At 41.7% G+C, this 17,500-nt stretch overlaps 1 protein-coding gene across 12 annotated transcripts in view; it reads right to left on the bottom strand.

Annotated features, from left to right (window-relative positions):
- FoxP (forkhead box transcription factor P) overlaps positions 1 to 17,500 on the bottom strand; it is a 208,269-nt gene that overhangs the window by 41,047 nt on the left and 149,722 nt on the right. For all 12 annotated transcript variants that reach the window (XM_076208706.1, XM_076208699.1, XM_076208704.1 and 9 more), the window contains exons 4-5: positions 17,009 to 17,146; positions 10,467 to 10,574 (exon numbers count right to left, since the gene is read on the bottom strand). In XM_076208706.1, coding sequence (XP_076064821.1) covers positions 10,467 to 10,574; positions 17,009 to 17,146 — 246 coding nt within the window. The remainder of the gene's footprint in view (positions 1 to 10,466; positions 10,575 to 17,008; positions 17,147 to 17,500) is intronic.

The following is a 17,500-nucleotide window of genomic DNA, read 5'->3' on the forward strand; positions in this document are numbered from 1 at the left end:
ACGTGTGTGTGTGTGTGTGTGTGTACGTGTACGTATGTATGTGTGTGTGTGTGTGTGTGTGTGTGTGTGTGTGTGTGGGTGTGTGTAGGTTTTCACTCTGAGTCCACTGCAGGTCCGACGGCCTATCCTCTGCAGGACGATACAGTCTATGGTAAGGTTGAATCCGTAAAAATCCACCTGCTCATTAGAAAACTTTGTTTACACTTAGTTTGGATATTTTGTTTTTTGCTCACGCCAGAAAGTTCTATTCACCTTGTTCGATCCCCAACGGCCACCTGTGACTACCACTAGCCCCAGCTTTTCCTTCACATAGGGCAAAGATAACGGATTTAGGAGGAATTAAGCGTCTCCTTGCGCGCGCTTTTTCACAATTACTTTCTCTTTAAAACTGTTCAGTATCGAAAGGAAACTGTTTCATTCTACCCAGTACGAAAATATTTGTTGATCTCTGTCCCCTCACAAGTGAAGGGGAGAGAGCTATTTGGCTGTCGTTAGGCGAAGTTATTCTGCCGTGTGGCACCCCTTCCGCGGAAAACTAGGAACTTAATCGGCAACATCGACCATCACGACGACGAAGACGCGTGGCGTGCTTTAGATATTTTATTACGGCAGGCGTAGCGATGTGGTCAAGACAACCTCAATTCGAACCTCGTTCACATGCTCAGCACAGTTAATCTCATCTCAGTGGAAGTCTTTGTAACGAAGAGGCGAGGGCACACTACGTCGACTGGACGAGCCCCTGACATCATCAGAATCGGAGTTCGCGTGCACTTCGTGAACAACTCCTCCCGGAGAGCGAACGCTCGAAAGAAACACGTCAGGTGAGAGCTGCGATCAAGCTCAGCGAGGCCTGCAGCAGGAAATCCGCTGGGAATATCAGCCACTGAAGGAGAAGCTCAGCGGAGCCAGCTTGGATGATGTTCTGCTTCTCCGCGCGCGCAAAACCTAGAGGAGGTGCTTGGCGCAGCGCGTCGTTCGTTCGACCGTTCTTGGGCCTTCACCCTCCCCCCCCTCCCCCACACCTCCCACGAGTCAATAGCGAAAGGTCAGGTGCGCAATGAGCCAACCCCTGTCCCGTCATACGGATGTGTGAGATAGTAAATCACCTTCTTCATTTGACCCTGTAGCGTTCAGAAGAAGTCGACAAGACGAATAAAATTGTTTGGCGATGGACAGAACGATTTATTAAAGATGACAAGTGGATTCCAAGGTTTATTTCTTTTTCTCTAACAAGTTACCTTTTGGAGAGTTTTCTTAAAGCTGAATAAAATCGCCGTTTGGTGTTGACATGAACAAAACCTTCAATGGTGACATGGGACCTTGAAGAGATATAGAGTCCCATATTTACCACAGCGTTCCTTGTTCCGATTTCTAAACCCAGTCACATCTTTCAACTTCAACTAACCACTGGTATGTGTGCGTTACTTCATTTGTTTCATATATCCTTACATGAAACAATGGAAGTCAGCAAATAAAAGCTGTCACGTCAACTTTAATATGTTTATGGATCTTGTCCAACAATTCCAAAGGCGGCAACGAAAAAATAGGTATAAATATTAATTCTGTATAATGCATAAGTGAAACATGTTGCACATGGATGCGCAGACGTGTGGAATTTTTTTCACATGTGCGCAGTCACGAGGATAAAGGATTGCATTGTCAGATCCAAAGGACGGAAGGCCAAAAATGCAGAAACCTGTTTGTCCAATCATAAACTCAAACAAATAGATTACGGTATTACATAACTTATGTTTGCGTGCCAGAGTTCAGAGATTCTATCTAGACCATGTAAATGTGCGCATTTACAAAACACCTGACATGCTCTCATACGTTTGCATGCAGGTGCTTGCATGCGATTATTTAAGCTTTTCCTCGGGGGGGGGGTGAAGGAGTCAGGAACATATAAAATGGACTCCCACTAATTAGAACAAACTTCAACTTAGTAATCTGTGAAACAAACAAGGACTGGAAAACGAGCCTGTCTCTGGAGATACGGTTTCTTTGTAGTCGTGCATATGTGCACACAGAGACACAGATAGAGACAAACAGACAGACAGACACATACACACACACACACATACAAACATACAAATGCACGAGCATGTGCCTGCAAAGTATATAAAGAAAATAATGTGAAATGTACGCATAGACACACAAACACGCACGCGTGGGTTAGCATGCAATGTATACAAAGATAACGATGCAAAATGCACACATACAGACACACACACGCACACACACACGCGCACACACTCGGTATAGAGACTAATCACACAGTAACTCAGATACCCTAGAATATGTAAACATGGTATGGATCCTAGAATTAAGGGCCATATCTAAGTTTGAAATGATTCAAAGTTATCATAACATGGGTACTGAGTCTAAGAGATTGACATAAAAGGAAATATTAAGAAACTACGTAAAACTAACAAAAAAGATAGAAAGGATTTAAAAAGTTCCGCTTGAAAAAGAATAACAGAATAAACGAAATTCACTGTCGTATTCGTGTACTTGAAGTAGTTGAGGCACAATCCATATGAGAATACATGAACTGTCATCATAAAAGAAAACGGAAAGGCAGAAAGAAAATATTAGATAGTGACAACCGCACCACCGCAAAATGACATTTAGATAATATAAATAAACAACAAATACACAAAACAAACACATACATGGTCACACACACACGTCCCCATAAGAAAACAGTGTATGTAGATGTGTGCACAAGTAGTTATGATTATATGGAATAGTAAATTACTCAAGAGTATTTAGGAGTTAAAAAGGTAGATATATGTTGCCTAAAGCAATTTCGATAGAAAAATAAAAACAAACGTTTCCGAATATGAATACAATCTTAAACAAAAGTGTACATACATAGAACAAGGCAGGAAAACATGCGTTTGCCTCCCCCCCACACACGCGCACGCACACGCATATACACACGCCCACACACACACACACACACACACACACACACACACACACACACACACACACACACACACACACACACACACACACACACACACACACACACACACACACACACACACACACACAATCATACAAACAACTGTATTAGGCTGTATGAATTATAATACAAATTCATAAGGTATATAATGTTTTGGGTCGACACACAACCGATGATAAACAGTATGGCCATTTCGAATCACCATCGCCCACAACAATAATTTGAAAATGCAAATTATTTTACTGTTTACATGATTCGATGAAAAACAAGTGTTGAGTGCTTTTTGTGTTTCGGACACTTCGCTTATTTCATCAAGCACAACGAAAAATTACGTGTCCTGTTGATGCACGTCCACTAACCACACTACACGCACGCACGCACGGACGCACGCGCGTGGGAAGCAAGCGTGCACACAAAAACAATATATGCACATACATGATTATCAAAATGAAACGTGCGCGTACACACACACACACACACACACACACACACACACACACACACACACACACACACACACACACACACACGCACGCACGTGCGGACACGTGGGAATGTTGTGAACATGAATACATTCTTCTATAGATTCACACACACATCACACACAATATGTATATACATATATATATATATATATATATATATATATATATATATATATATATATATATATCTATATATTTGTGTGTGTGTGTGTGAATTAACACCATCAGAACAGTGATATATCTTACAAAAATTGTCGGGTCTATGGACAATCACTTTGATGGAGCAAAGGAAAGGGATGGATGGATAGATGGATGGATGGATGGATGGAGGGAGGGTGGGAGGGAGGGATGGAGGAAGGGAGGGAGGGAGGGGGAAGTTCTCGGGCCTAAGAGAGAGATCCTCATCGATTACTGGTGCCCCTTTAACTGCATAAAATCGCCTGGTCCCTGTCCCACGTCATCGTGTTGATGGGTTTTATGATAAATGATTAGGATCAACGATAAACGTGAGGATTAGACGATACTGACCGCTGACCCCCACAATTGTTTTCTTTGGTTGATTAATTCATTTGCCGATAGTGAAAATAAAATATATAAGGTCCATAAAACCGGTGCTATATCTTAGTGTAGACACGTTCTAATTATATAAATATCAAAGGAAGATTAATGAAATCGTCAGATTAGATTACATAAATTCACAGAAGCGATGACTGTCGAGTTGTACTAGACAATTGTAATCAACCGCAAGATTTCTTTTTTTTGATAACGACTCGATATCGTTCTTAATAATAGAGGCGCTGGTGAACTGTCACGTGCTATTTCCCTCCCGGAAGAAAGCTCAGAGCTCATATATGACCGATCTATGGGTAATGTTGTGACCTTACACGCGCACACACACACAACTCCCCGTCCACGAGAATTGGAGTAATGACTCGTAGCGCAGCGATACTGAAATTATTTCAGCCCTGGGTGGGATTCGAACCTGGACCGCCGTAGTGGTAACCGGGAACTCTAACCATTGCGCCACGAGTGTGTGTGTGTGTGTGTGTGTGTGTGTGTGTGTGTGTGTGTGTGTGTGTGTGTGTGTGTGTGTGTGTGTGTGTGTGTGTGTGTGTGTGTGTGTGTGTGTGTGTGTGTGTGTGTGTGTGTGTGTGTGTGTGTGTGAGCTCGCAGGCGATTACGATACCTGATCCTATGAGAATTCTCGTTTTTATTTTATTCTCAAGAATCCACTATTCGGTCACTCAAATCAACTTTAATCCTCTCAATACATTGATGTATTTCACCCATGCAAGGCCCCAGACCATTTTAATCACCAGCAGAGGGGCTGAGAACAACCCTTGCCCCCTATACGTCATGGGGGTAATGGTCGGGAGCTCATAATGGACATTCTTTCGAACAGACTTTGATGCCATTTATTCAATCATCACAAAGTATCCGATACCGCCAGTCAAAGATTAAACACCTAAACACACTTAAAATTTCGTATTACCTATCCCATTTCGATCTTTATCTATTTGGCCTTTTGATTGAAGGTCCTTGAAACCAACACGGGGTCCCCTACGCAGCGAATGGGAGAGTCTGGAGGCAGCCAGTTTATAAGCGGAGAGTGCATTTTTTTTTTAATCTGAACTAGAATTCATCATCTGTAATGATTGTAATTTATTTTATATTATTTGTTTTTGTTTTGTTATCATTTGTCTGTTTGATTTTCATTTATTATTAGTTATATGTCAATTTATTATTATTTACTATTTACCTGTTTGTTTATTATTTAACTATACCTATGCATTTATTTATGTATTTTATTTGTTATTTACATTATTATAGTTTTTATTTAGTATTTTATTATTATTATGATTTTTTTCGCATCCGACCTAGATATGGACCAAAAGGTCTCCTGTCGGCATGCTCCGCCTTTGTAATCCTTTGAAATCTCCTTTCGTACCCAAAGGACGCAACGGGAATTAATCGAAGAGTCTGCCGAGTTAAAGTAAATCGTATTGGCCGCTACGAAAGGAATCACGAGTGTATTTCGTCATGCATTTCAGAGACAACAACGTGTCTCTTCCCTCACACGTCTCTACTTTTCTTGACGTCGCATCCTCCTCCTGGTGACGTCACTCGCCTCTTTGGATGACGTCGACGTCACTCTTCATGTTATATGCCTCTTCTCTTCGCGTCACACATTCCTTTTGTTGACGTCACACGCTTATTTTGCTGACGTCACACATCACTCCTTCTGTTGACTTCAGATCATCTTGGCCATCCCTTCAACTACCGTCTACCCCCCACCCACCCCCTTCCCCCTCTTCACTTCGTCTTCCCTTCCATTTACGGATGCGCTTCTATTTTCACGACGAAATTCAATTCCTCTTCGACAAAAACAGCTCGGTAATGATCAACAAAGTTCGATGATGTGCGGCACTGTCGACACAGAAGATAGATGAGTAGACCCAGAGGTCGTGTGAGTGTGCGCGCGCGGGCGGGGGAGTGTATTGCTGTAAACATAAACAAGATTGGCCAAAGACGCTGAAAAGTAGGTCTACTGAGGGTGGGTCGGGGTCTAGGGGGAGGGTCTGGGGGTGGGGTGGATGTCCCCAAACTTTGGTCGCCATGTTAAGGCATCAGTTGTGACCATAAAGTAAACACACTGGAGGAAGTGGAGGGAGGAGGAGGAGGAGGAGGAGGAGGAGGAGGAGGAGGAGGAGGAGGAGGAGGAGGAAGAGGAGGAGGAAGAGGAGGAGGGTAGAGGATAAGAAACCATTTTCTTATTCTTTCACAACCCTCCTCCCCCCAAAAAAAAAAAAATCTTATTTAGTCTCTTCTGTTTACATTTTTCGTAAACGCTTTTTCTCGTTTCCTCGATGTTTACCTTGTCCCTCTATTTAATGACTTCCCACTTACCCACCTCTACCTCTCACCGAGCTCTCTTCCGCCTCCTCTTCCCCCCCTCCCCTCCCCAACCACCTTCACGGCGAGGCTTCCCCATCCCCCCCCTCCCTCCTCTGCTGCTCCTACACATTCCTGGCGCCCTCACAATCGCCCGACAAATGAGGGTAATGACTGAATCCAAATGGCATTACAATTACAATCACTTGCTTGACCGTTGCTGCTGCCGCTGCTGCTGTCGACGTCGTCGGTTCGGGAGGGAGGGACGGAGGGAGGGAGGGAGGGAGAGGAGGCGGGCCCTGTCAACCACCCATCACGGTAATACGAAATGTCATCACCACAGCCATTACCATCATCATCATCATCATCGTCGTCGTCGTCGTCATCAGCGTCATCATGACAGTGCCCTTCCCCAAAACGAAACAATTATAAAAGATCAAACGCTGGTGCACTCCAAAACAACACGAACTCATCTCACAAAGAGCCAGCTCTTGGAGCTCCCCTCTCCCTCCACTACCCTCCCTCCCCACCCCCTCGGCCCCTCCCGCACCCTCCACTTTGATGCTGCAAAACTGAGTGATGACTATAATCCTACTACGCTGGCGTCACCACCGTTCCGCTATCATATGCATTAGCAGTAACCACCCCACCGGCTCTCTTTATTTTGTCCTTAGGTTTATGGAACTCTCTTGCCATATCATTGAGGGCGGCATAGATATCCCCCTGCACTTCCAATAGTGGGGTTTTCGAAGGTGGTCAATAAAGCTTCCATCGAGTGAGAGTTAGACGGATGAATTCACCTCTGGACGGGACCAAGCAAGTCCATTGTTTGGCCATTGCCAACCGGAACCACATATACTAGATGCCAACTCGCGTAAATGATCAAGTGCATTCATGTATTAAAATTATATTCAAAACAAAGACATACAAATAGAAAACACCAAATTCGTGCATGAGCGCACGCGCGCACACACACACACACACACACACACACACACACACACACACACACACACACACACACACACAGACACACACACACACAATCACTACGATATTTACAATGGGAATGCAATTTATGTTGTCAAGTACTTTTCTATACAACAAAATACTTTAACTATAACATGAATAATATATAGGAACGTATAATTACCCAAAAAGTTCTGCCCGAGCCCCTGATTTTAACTAAACAAATCAAACTTCCTTTAGTTAGCCTGTATATTCCTAGATCGCAGTTGCCTAATAATAAAATTGATTCTTTTAGACGGAATTCCATTAATACCATGGGAGGTGGGTATGATATGATTGTACTAAATATATATGAGCTGCGACAGAACTTTGGGAGCGACTGTACATCAAATACTCGGCGCCAAATGTCATATTGACACAACAGAAGCCTTAGGCGACTGTGCCTACATGGTGCACAATTGCACCAACAAACACTGTATATCAACAAACACTGAGCACCATAAAACACTGAACACCATCAGACACCAACAAAGACTGGAAGCCAACATCTACAGATGAAATAGAAGCTGAGATCTCGTGACATTCAACTGGTTGCGTTGATGAACTAACACTTTACTATTATCAACTACCCCCTCCGCTGAAAACTGAATTCTTCTGCTACTACCGTGACCTACTCCATCTCCCGTCCCTTCTCCCTAATACTATTCTGAACTATTCTCCCCCCCCCCCGGCTTAACCTTTCCTATCAAACTGCAGCCCCTCATTATGAAATCTCTCTCTCTCTCTCTCTCTCTCTCTCTCTTTATTTTTCATTTATTTGATTTCTGTATTAGTCAATCTCTGATCAACTTTTTCTTTCCTTGCACGATACGACATATTACTTTCCTCACTCCATCGCGTTTCACAGACCCCTTTTCACAACGGAGATTTTCTTTCATTTATTTCATATAATTTTTTATTTGTTTTGTTATTTTTTGTCTGTTTGTTTATTATTATTTGCTTGAGTCTCATTCATTATTAGTTATATTTCAGTTTATTATTATTTACTATTTACCCGTTGTTTTTTATTTAACTATACCTAAGCATTTATTTATTTATTCATTCATTTTATTATTATTTATATTATCATATTTTTTATTTATTTATTTTTTCTAATTTTTTCGCATCCGAGCTAATTATGGACCAAAAGGTCTCCTGTCGGTATGCTCCGTCTTTGTAATCCTTTGTAATCCTTCACAATTTGGCTCAAGAGTCTGATTCCTCGACTGAATGAAATCGTCTGGCGTTAGCATCAGGGTGACGGATGGGTTAATGTCGTTCCTCGTGCCCTCCTCGGACGTCTATCACTCACTAAAATAAACTTGACGCTGCAACAACCCTTTATTATACTTTGAAAACACGTTTGATACGGTTGCTTCTCTCTTTCCTAACAATACAACTCGAGTTTGGCCCGGAAACAAACTTCTATTATCTTGACCACTTCTCTTTGGCAGCGCACTTTTATATTTTGTCCTGGCTAAATCCCAGATTTCATTTAGCTGACGAGTGGCCGGTCTAGACAGGTTCTATACTTCATAGAATTTATTCTGGTTGACGTCAGGGAATGGGGTTCGACAGCGAGCCCCCGACGACAGGGGGGGGGGGGAACCACGCTGTCACAGGCACCGACACTCTTTACCGATTTTGTTCTGGCTAAGGGGAAATACTGAATTCTGGACCCCATTCTCTTGTGGGTGTTCCACTCAGCACCATTATAAAATCGGCTGATGTTAGCCAGAACAAGATTTGTAAAGAGACCGCTACCGGGTCGAAAGTTTGAACAGTCACTGTGCACCTGCCATGCCAGTCTAGACAGTGCCGTGGCTCCCCTCCCCTCCCCTCCCCGTGCATTTACAATTTGCGGACTTAAGGAACCTAACCTAACCCTAACCCTAACCTAACCTAACCCTGACCTAACCCTAACTTAACGTAACCTAACTTAACGTAACCTAACCTAACCCTGACCTAACCCTAACTTAACGTAACCTAACTTAACGTAACCTAACTTAACGTAACCTAACTTAACGTAACCTAACTTAACGTAACCTAACTTAACGTAACCTAACCTAACCCTGACCTAACCCTAACTTAACGTAACCTAACCTAACGTAACCTAACCTAACCTAACCTAACGTAACGTAACCTAACGTAACCTAACCTAACCTAACGTAACCTAACGTAACCTAACCTAACGCAACCTAACGTAACGTAACCTAACGTAACGTGACCTAACCTAACGTGACCTAACCTAACGTAACCTAACGTCTTCGCGCCTGATCCGCATGATCAGCAAATTCCGCAAGTCCGCAAATTATAAATGCCTCCCCTCCCCTACATTCATTCTCTGCCTCACGAGAACTTCTTATCACTGTTACTTTTATTCCTGCTGCCGCCAATCGACCCCATTCATTTCCGTGGCACCACGTCGAAGGCGAAGGGGACACTGTATGTCTTGATGAACCCTTTTCGTACCGGGAGAAGTGCCCTCCGGTGATGAAAGTGTCAACCAAGGTTGGCTACAGCCCCTTCGCTACTGAAGGAGAGCCGCGGGATAGCACAGCCTAGCGGCGGCAAGTCTTACATAACAAAGTACCTTCCGGTGTGGAAGGGATTAGAAAGACTGCTTATAGGATCGTGTTTGTGGACGTCCTTCGAAGTATCTTGGGTCATTCGACTTGGAGGACGAAGAAGTCACCGTGACCTCGCAAGGCGCTTCCGTTTCCTCAGCTAAGTGACGTCACTCTTCATGAGAACAATTAAGAGGAAATAATATTAAATATTACCTTTCTCTTCACCTCCTCCGTAGAAGATACGTTGAGTATATAACCAAACAAGTATAAACATGATTAGGTCTCTTCACTTCGAAAAGGAAGCCAACAATATGAAGTCATATCTAACTATGACTCTCGACTAACTCGTCCGTTTTCTTTCCACAGTGAACTGCCCTGCTCTTGTTCAAACCTTGGGTGAGGATATTTCGTCTTCAGCCAAGCCATGGCCTACACAGTCCCCCACTAACCCAGTACTTCTCCATTGTCCTTCATAATAAGTTTGATGAAACATCGATTCATTGTAAAACCCACACTTAATAAACGTAAATGAGCTCCAACCTGTTGTTCTAGAAGACTTCCAATGCCCCGCTGTACAATCAAGCAAAGAAGTTCTGGTCCAATCTTCCTCCACGCTGTTGGCCCCTTCAGCCCGGGGTCTCCCCGCAGCTGAATAAAATAAACCAACATCAGCTAGAAACATATATACATATACATATATACACATATATATACATATATATGGTGTGCATCCGGGCCGAGACACCTGAACAAGTTCATATGGTGTTAGCCAGGACTGTTGTGACAAAACACGCACGCACGCACACACACACACACACACACACACACACACACACACACACACACACACACACACACACACACACACACACTACACTCTTTTCATCTGCATGTGGTGAAGGCCTGTATGTTCAGAACTGAACTAAAACGACCTTTTCAGCTGAACATATTCCATATACGCTAGGATGGTTGACCACGTGCCAACACCAAGACTATTCAGAGCTGAAAACATACATCAGCTGAAATAATGATAAAAAAAAAGAAAACTAAATTTTCAGAGTGACTCAACCCTGTTACACTTACCTAGTATTTGTATTTCAATTTGTCAGAAATTTATTTTGGAATAAAAGCTATTTTAAGCCTTTTGTTAACACTTGGGGGAAATGTGCATATCAGGATACAGAATGGTAAAAGAAAAGAATTTCATAGAAAACCGAAAATTATGATCTTTCTCGTAGTGACAAGGTATAAACCACCAATTGGCAGTTGTGTGTATGTGTGTATGGGGGTGGGGTGTTTCCCCTCACAATTTGCGAGCCAGTGGGCCATGGCATAATTTATTGGAACGTTACGAAGAATGACCATATTAGGTGATGCACAATAAAAATACACACACACATACACACACACGCACGCACGCACGCACACACACACACACGCACACACACACACACATATATATATATATATATATATATATATATATATATATATACATATATATACATACATATATACATACATATATAAATATTGTATACACACATACATATGTGTGGATAATAGCAATTATAAGATGAATAATATGAACAGATATTAATTGAAAATGATGAATTAATAATTGGGAAATAAAACTAGACACAAATAAATCAATAAAACATAAGTGTAATATCTTATTTGGGTTATCATGATTAAGAGGAGTGGGCCATGAGCATCTGATAGTGCCAACTGTAGGCCACGATAAAAAAAATTAAAACCTATCTCCCAGCTGAATAAAATCGTCTGACGGAAACAAGAAAGCGTGCATAAGTGTGATTGGCACTGTCTGTGGGTTGACAGCTTAAACTTTTTCCAATCAGGTGATTTGTTGAATTATTTCATTCTTGCTAAACTTTTGTGATTTCGCTGTACAAGCATCTTCCCTCAGGACAGGTTAGGTGAACGCAAACAACTTTTTGGGGATATTTGAAATCAGGAAATCTCCAATATAGGAAACAAAAGTTTCCGAATTAATCAAAAATAAAATTCCAGATATCAAAATCGCTTTCTAATATGTTGGTATATTTTCGTAACGGAATTCCGAATTTCGGAAATTTCTGGCAGAGAGTACTATCTACACACGAACGACATCCTCCAGTTTTCTGGAATGCGAATGGAATCGCGCGCATGCGCATCAGCTGATGCAGTTACTTCTTGTCCTTATGAAGCGGAGTGGGTGGGTGGGGTGGGGGTGGGGGCAGCGGAGTTTACCTCTCAGCTATAAGTGGAAAAACTGTTTACGTTTTAACTATAGACGAATGAACTAGCTCGCTTACTTGGGTATCCACATCATACTTGATGCAATTAGATCCTAATGTAAGTGTAGTTATCAAATGGAAAAAAGAAAATGGAGTATATGTATTACTTGAAGACTCTTAATTTATCTATTTTCTTCCCTAGTATGGTAATTCACACCCACACCCACACACACACACATGCACGCACACACACACACACACGCACACACACACACACACACGCACGCACGCACGCACACACACACACACACACACAAGTTGGGTTTGTCTCCTTTCACGTGTAGCCCCTGTTCACCTAGCAGCGAGTAGGTACGGGACGTTAGTCAAGGAGTTGTGACCTTGCATTCCCGGTGTGTGGAGTGTGAGTGGTCTCAGACCTACCCAGAGATCTGCTAATAATGAGCTCTGAGCTCACTGCCGTAGGGTGGTGTCAGGCTGTCTCGAAAAGAGGCTGCAGCAGATCCGAGGTGAATACACACACACACACACACACACACACACACACACACACACACACACACACACACACACACACACACACACACACACACACACACATACCCCGTTTTGTCGTCAGTTCATCTTGTCTATTATTAGCCGAAACAAATTTCCAAGAATGTTAACCACTTCCGTTTCTGGTAGTCCTTTTCTTTGTATTACTGCTGACACCAGAGTATTCTATTCATCTTCGTGGCATTCCCTTGATATCCGAACATAAACATTTCCACCCCATCGGTTAGCTTGATCATTTTACCCTTTCACGCCAATTTTATTCAGTCGTAAGAAAACTTGTAAGTTCAGTATAACTTTGAATTATTAATCCACCAGGGCAGTGGGCGAGATGCAGGGATGACCCGTCATCCAGGAGGAGCCAAGATAAGAGGGAGGGACGGGGGTGGATGGGAGTGGAGTATGTGGGGTTGGAATGGGTGGAAGGGGTTTCTATGTCTTTGTTTTTTGGCTACTTCCCTTGTAAGGTGGAAAAAGCCTTTAGTATATATGTATGTACTTCCTTTTTTGTCCTGGTTGACATCAAACGATTTTTTCAACTGTTGAGAAACCTTTCGGATTCAGAAGTGCACGGCAAAATACTGTAATGATGGCAATCAATCAAAATAAATGATTTATAGAATGCTTATCTCCGTCTTTTCACTCCCATCAATCATAATTACGAACGCGTATGCATAGCGTGAGGTACTCGCGCGAGTCACTCGCACGAGTCACTCGCACGGCCTTCTGGCACGTGTTTGTATCTCTATTATTAACTCCTTTTTCATTCGTATCAAAATGTAGTTATCCTCGTATTCTGGATGCAGTAAGGCTAGTTCATTCAACCGGAGAAGAGTTAAGTCTTTAATTATACCCGCAAAGATGTTATTACACATCTGGTTAAAAAAACAAAACGATAGAACAAGTTTTTAAGTACCGCTATAGTTACAAATAAACAAATAAAAGAATGCAAACTATGTGAATGTTTGACAAAGATCTGGGAAATTAAAATCGATCCCTCAGTAGTATTTCAAAAGAAAAGTTACATTAAGTTAATGTGATCATGCTGCAGGTAACTCGTTTATAGGGAGCTTAGTTTGGTGGAAGTAGATCGCGCCAATGACCATCCGAGTTCGGGAGAAGTGAAGAACGAGCGATCCAGAACTCTTTCGATCTCGCATCTCAGGATGTCCATCTTTCAAATGCTTCTGCACCTTACCCTCTGATTCTAGTCCGAATATTTTACAAGGCACTGTTTCTGTGCAAATGAATGTGTGTACTATGGCTGCATTGCTAAGTTATTGAAGAAAAAATCGAAAAACGAATATTCTACAAGTTAATTAACACAAGTTCAAGGTTGGGAAAGTTTTGTAGGTCCGTGCCCACCACCATCACCACCACCACCGTTCAGTACAATCTGTTCGAAACCTTCGAAAGTAGACAATATGTTTCGCTTTACGGTTTTTATTATTATTATTATTCTTTATGTACCAGCCTGTACTGTTGTCAAAATGACGTCACTAGACGAGGTGTCGTTGAAAATCGCTCAACAGTCGTTATTTCAGGTGTTGTTCAAATGTCGTTATTAATACTGGTCCTGCTGCTGCTGACGTTTTGAATCTATTTTCATTGTTGACATTTAAAAAGCTTTTTCATATTTTTTTCAGATTAGTAGTGTTTTGTTACTGTCATTGTACCTTAAGTTCATGACAACTGGTCTGCTTTTGTCATCGATATCTTTATTGTTTACTGCTGCTAAACGGTCATTAAAGTCCGAATGTATTTCTGCGTTCAATTTCACTTGACAAAAAAAAAAAAAAAATCGACGTTTACAACAGCGTAATGGCTATCAGAAACGCCCGAAACACTCTTGCTCTTCGTAATGGACAAAATTATGTTATTCGAAGGTAATGAGGACTTAACCAATTGTTGCTCTTGTTGACGTGGCTGGATTAGTCGTCACGCGGCGGAAAACAATGGAAGAGCCGACCAGAAGCAGAGCAACTGGTCCTTATCACAGCTCAATCCCTTCGCTTCCGAAGAGTTGCAACGGAGATGAATGAAGCAGGTCAGCGAAAGGTATAACTAAACGAAAGGTGCCAGCCTGTACCGAGGGGGTTAATCGAGGTTAACTATCATGATAGGCTCTTAACCCCTTTCGCTGTCGAGGTTTTATCTCGGAGATCAGTTAACCAGTCGGTGGAGGGGTTAATCGACTTAGGTCAAACTATTCCCCCCCCCCCATCCTCTCATTCTTAAACCCCCTTTCCGAGGGGCCCTTCGCGAGGTGTAAATATATTTTGGTGATTTCATTCAGCTGAGGAAAAAAGTTTCATTTTTTTTTTCTTTTTTTTTGACGAAGTTGGTTCTGTGTCGCGTCGCCGCACCGGAAGCTCTTGTTTTTGTCAACAAGAAACAAATTGCCGCCGAAGTCTCGACCTCACGAGGGCCGTACGCGGCGCTGCCCGTTGATCGGAGGCACAGCCTCCTCTGGTGATAAATTCGTCTCATTCAATACTGAGTCACGGAAATGAATAAAATAATCTTGTAACAGGGGGAAGGAAATACAAGAATTGTTATCTCATACGGAAGGAATTAATTGATATTCTAGGTTCTGACTTCAGCATAGTGATGCCTTAAACACTTGTTATATTTAATATCAGATTATTCTACTTAACTGAGCGGGGGTGGAGGTGGGGGAATTGAAGATAATAAGAGAATTCGGTTGATCCTGTCCCCTCACGTGAAGAAAATCGTTTGGCGTGATCCAGAATTTTTTTGAAAACCTAATATACTCAACCATCAGAACTATGATAATATAAACTATACAAATTTCTATTAAAGTGTGATTATATACTTGTTATACTCACTTGCTAATTAGCACAATAAAATTTACTAAGAGAATGGAAAGTTTCCATTTTCTATGTCGGCGTTCTTGCACGTCCTGACGAATCATCTGTCGGTGACCGCCATTTGATTTTTTGTCTATTTTTTGTAAAAAATTTAGCGGGAATATGATAATGTTCGTGATATACTATTTCTTTCAATGCGTTGGAGTTGTTTTTTATTTTTGTTTTCGTAATGCCAAAAGACTGAAATCTTCATTCGGAAAAAAAAAAAAAAAAAAAAAAAAAAAAATGTCTCGGGCAGCTGGACCCTTTGTTCAAACCGGAGTTCTTCCTCAGACCCCAACCAGCTCGGAAAAAAAAAAAAAAAATCCACGTACATTATACAGGTGAAAAAAATCTGAGGGTCGAGTCATCTGTTGCTCGTATTCTGTCAAACTGAAGTACTTTCTCTTTCTTTCTCTCCCTCTATCTCTCTTTCTGTTCAAATATATTTTACTTCTTTGTTCTGGTTACCTGGGTGCTGTTCAACAACAAAGTCGATATCTCCAGCTTGAACACAACTAACGCCATCACGCATCGCTCAAACGAAATCGATGCACGTCATGGACAGGAACTGTACAGTATATTGAAAGAATTCTCAGCTCTAAATATATGTACTATGTTTTTCGTATACACAACCCACATGCAATGCACACGCATGCGCGCTCGCACCCACCTACACAAACAGACACACGCACACACCTTTTATCCTGAGTGGACATGTGCAAGTACATTTGTAAAGAGGTAGACAATCAATGACATATGGTTACTTATGATCAAACAAGAGGTCTTTTCGGTATGTTCGACATAAGCTGAATTTTGATGAAAAAAAAAGAAAAATGAATAAATGAATAAAATAATAAATAGGTAAATAATGAATAGATAAATAAATAATCAGATTAAGTAGATAAAGAAATAAACAAATAAAAGAGGGAAGGCCGTCATATTAATCTACAACACGAAAACCTCACACAGCAATGATTGAGGACCATTTAACACTTTCACTGCAGTGACATATTTCAACACTTCTGTTCAGGCTGAAGACAGGCCATTCTATGCAGTTGAGGGAATGGACTCCGACCTGAAAGATGCCTCTTAGCTAGAATAAATGTGTTGAAGTACGCCAATGTGCTGAGGCGGTCACGTGTTGTCTAATGATTGCGTTCTGTCGTTCAGTGTCCAAAGATCGACTTAGAGGAGACTACAATCTTGGCGATGTTATTCAGTTTAGAAGATTACCATCCCTTTACCCCATGGCAGAAGCGGGTTAGAGAGGTCCTGAAAGAGGGCCAATAACATTGTTTTCTTAGGGGTCTAACTCGGTACCATTGTGGACTGTCCTGTCTAACGTCAGACGATTTTATTCAGCTTGGGTTGGCAAAGGGGAAAGGAGAGACATCGTACTCACCGTTTGAAGACTGTAATACCGGGTGCTTAGGTTCTCTGTCGTTATTGTTGTTGTTATTACTGTTGTTGTTGTTGTTATTGTGGGCGGGAGAGGGCGTGTTGGAGCGGTCCCCTCTGTCTTTCCAGCTACTTCCGTCCCCTGTGGGTGGACAAAATTGGGTAAGAGCTTTCTCCTGCAACCACGGTCGATTGAAGAAACTCTTCTACCTTCAGAGTACATCCTATTTTTCATTTTGACTTTACAAAGATTTGCTACGTGATAATTTCTCATAATTGAAATTCAGGCAGAAGAATAGATAAGGATTTTATAAAAATAATGAATAACTTAAGATTTAAAAAAAAAAGTAGATCATTATACAGTATTTATGCGGCAGAATTAGAAGAAAATATGTGTCTCCAGTTTTGTACAAAAAAAAAAAAAATCTTAACGACTTCGTTATGGTGATATCCTAATGGCGGCCTCTACATATTTAATTCTGGTTAATCAAGAACA

Source organism: Oratosquilla oratoria, chromosome 25 (genome assembly GCF_046742065.1).
Source record: "Oratosquilla oratoria isolate Oo_2021 chromosome 25, ASM4674206v1, whole genome shotgun sequence".
NCBI classification, from domain to species: Eukaryota; Metazoa; Arthropoda; class Malacostraca; order Stomatopoda; family Squillidae; genus Oratosquilla; species Oratosquilla oratoria.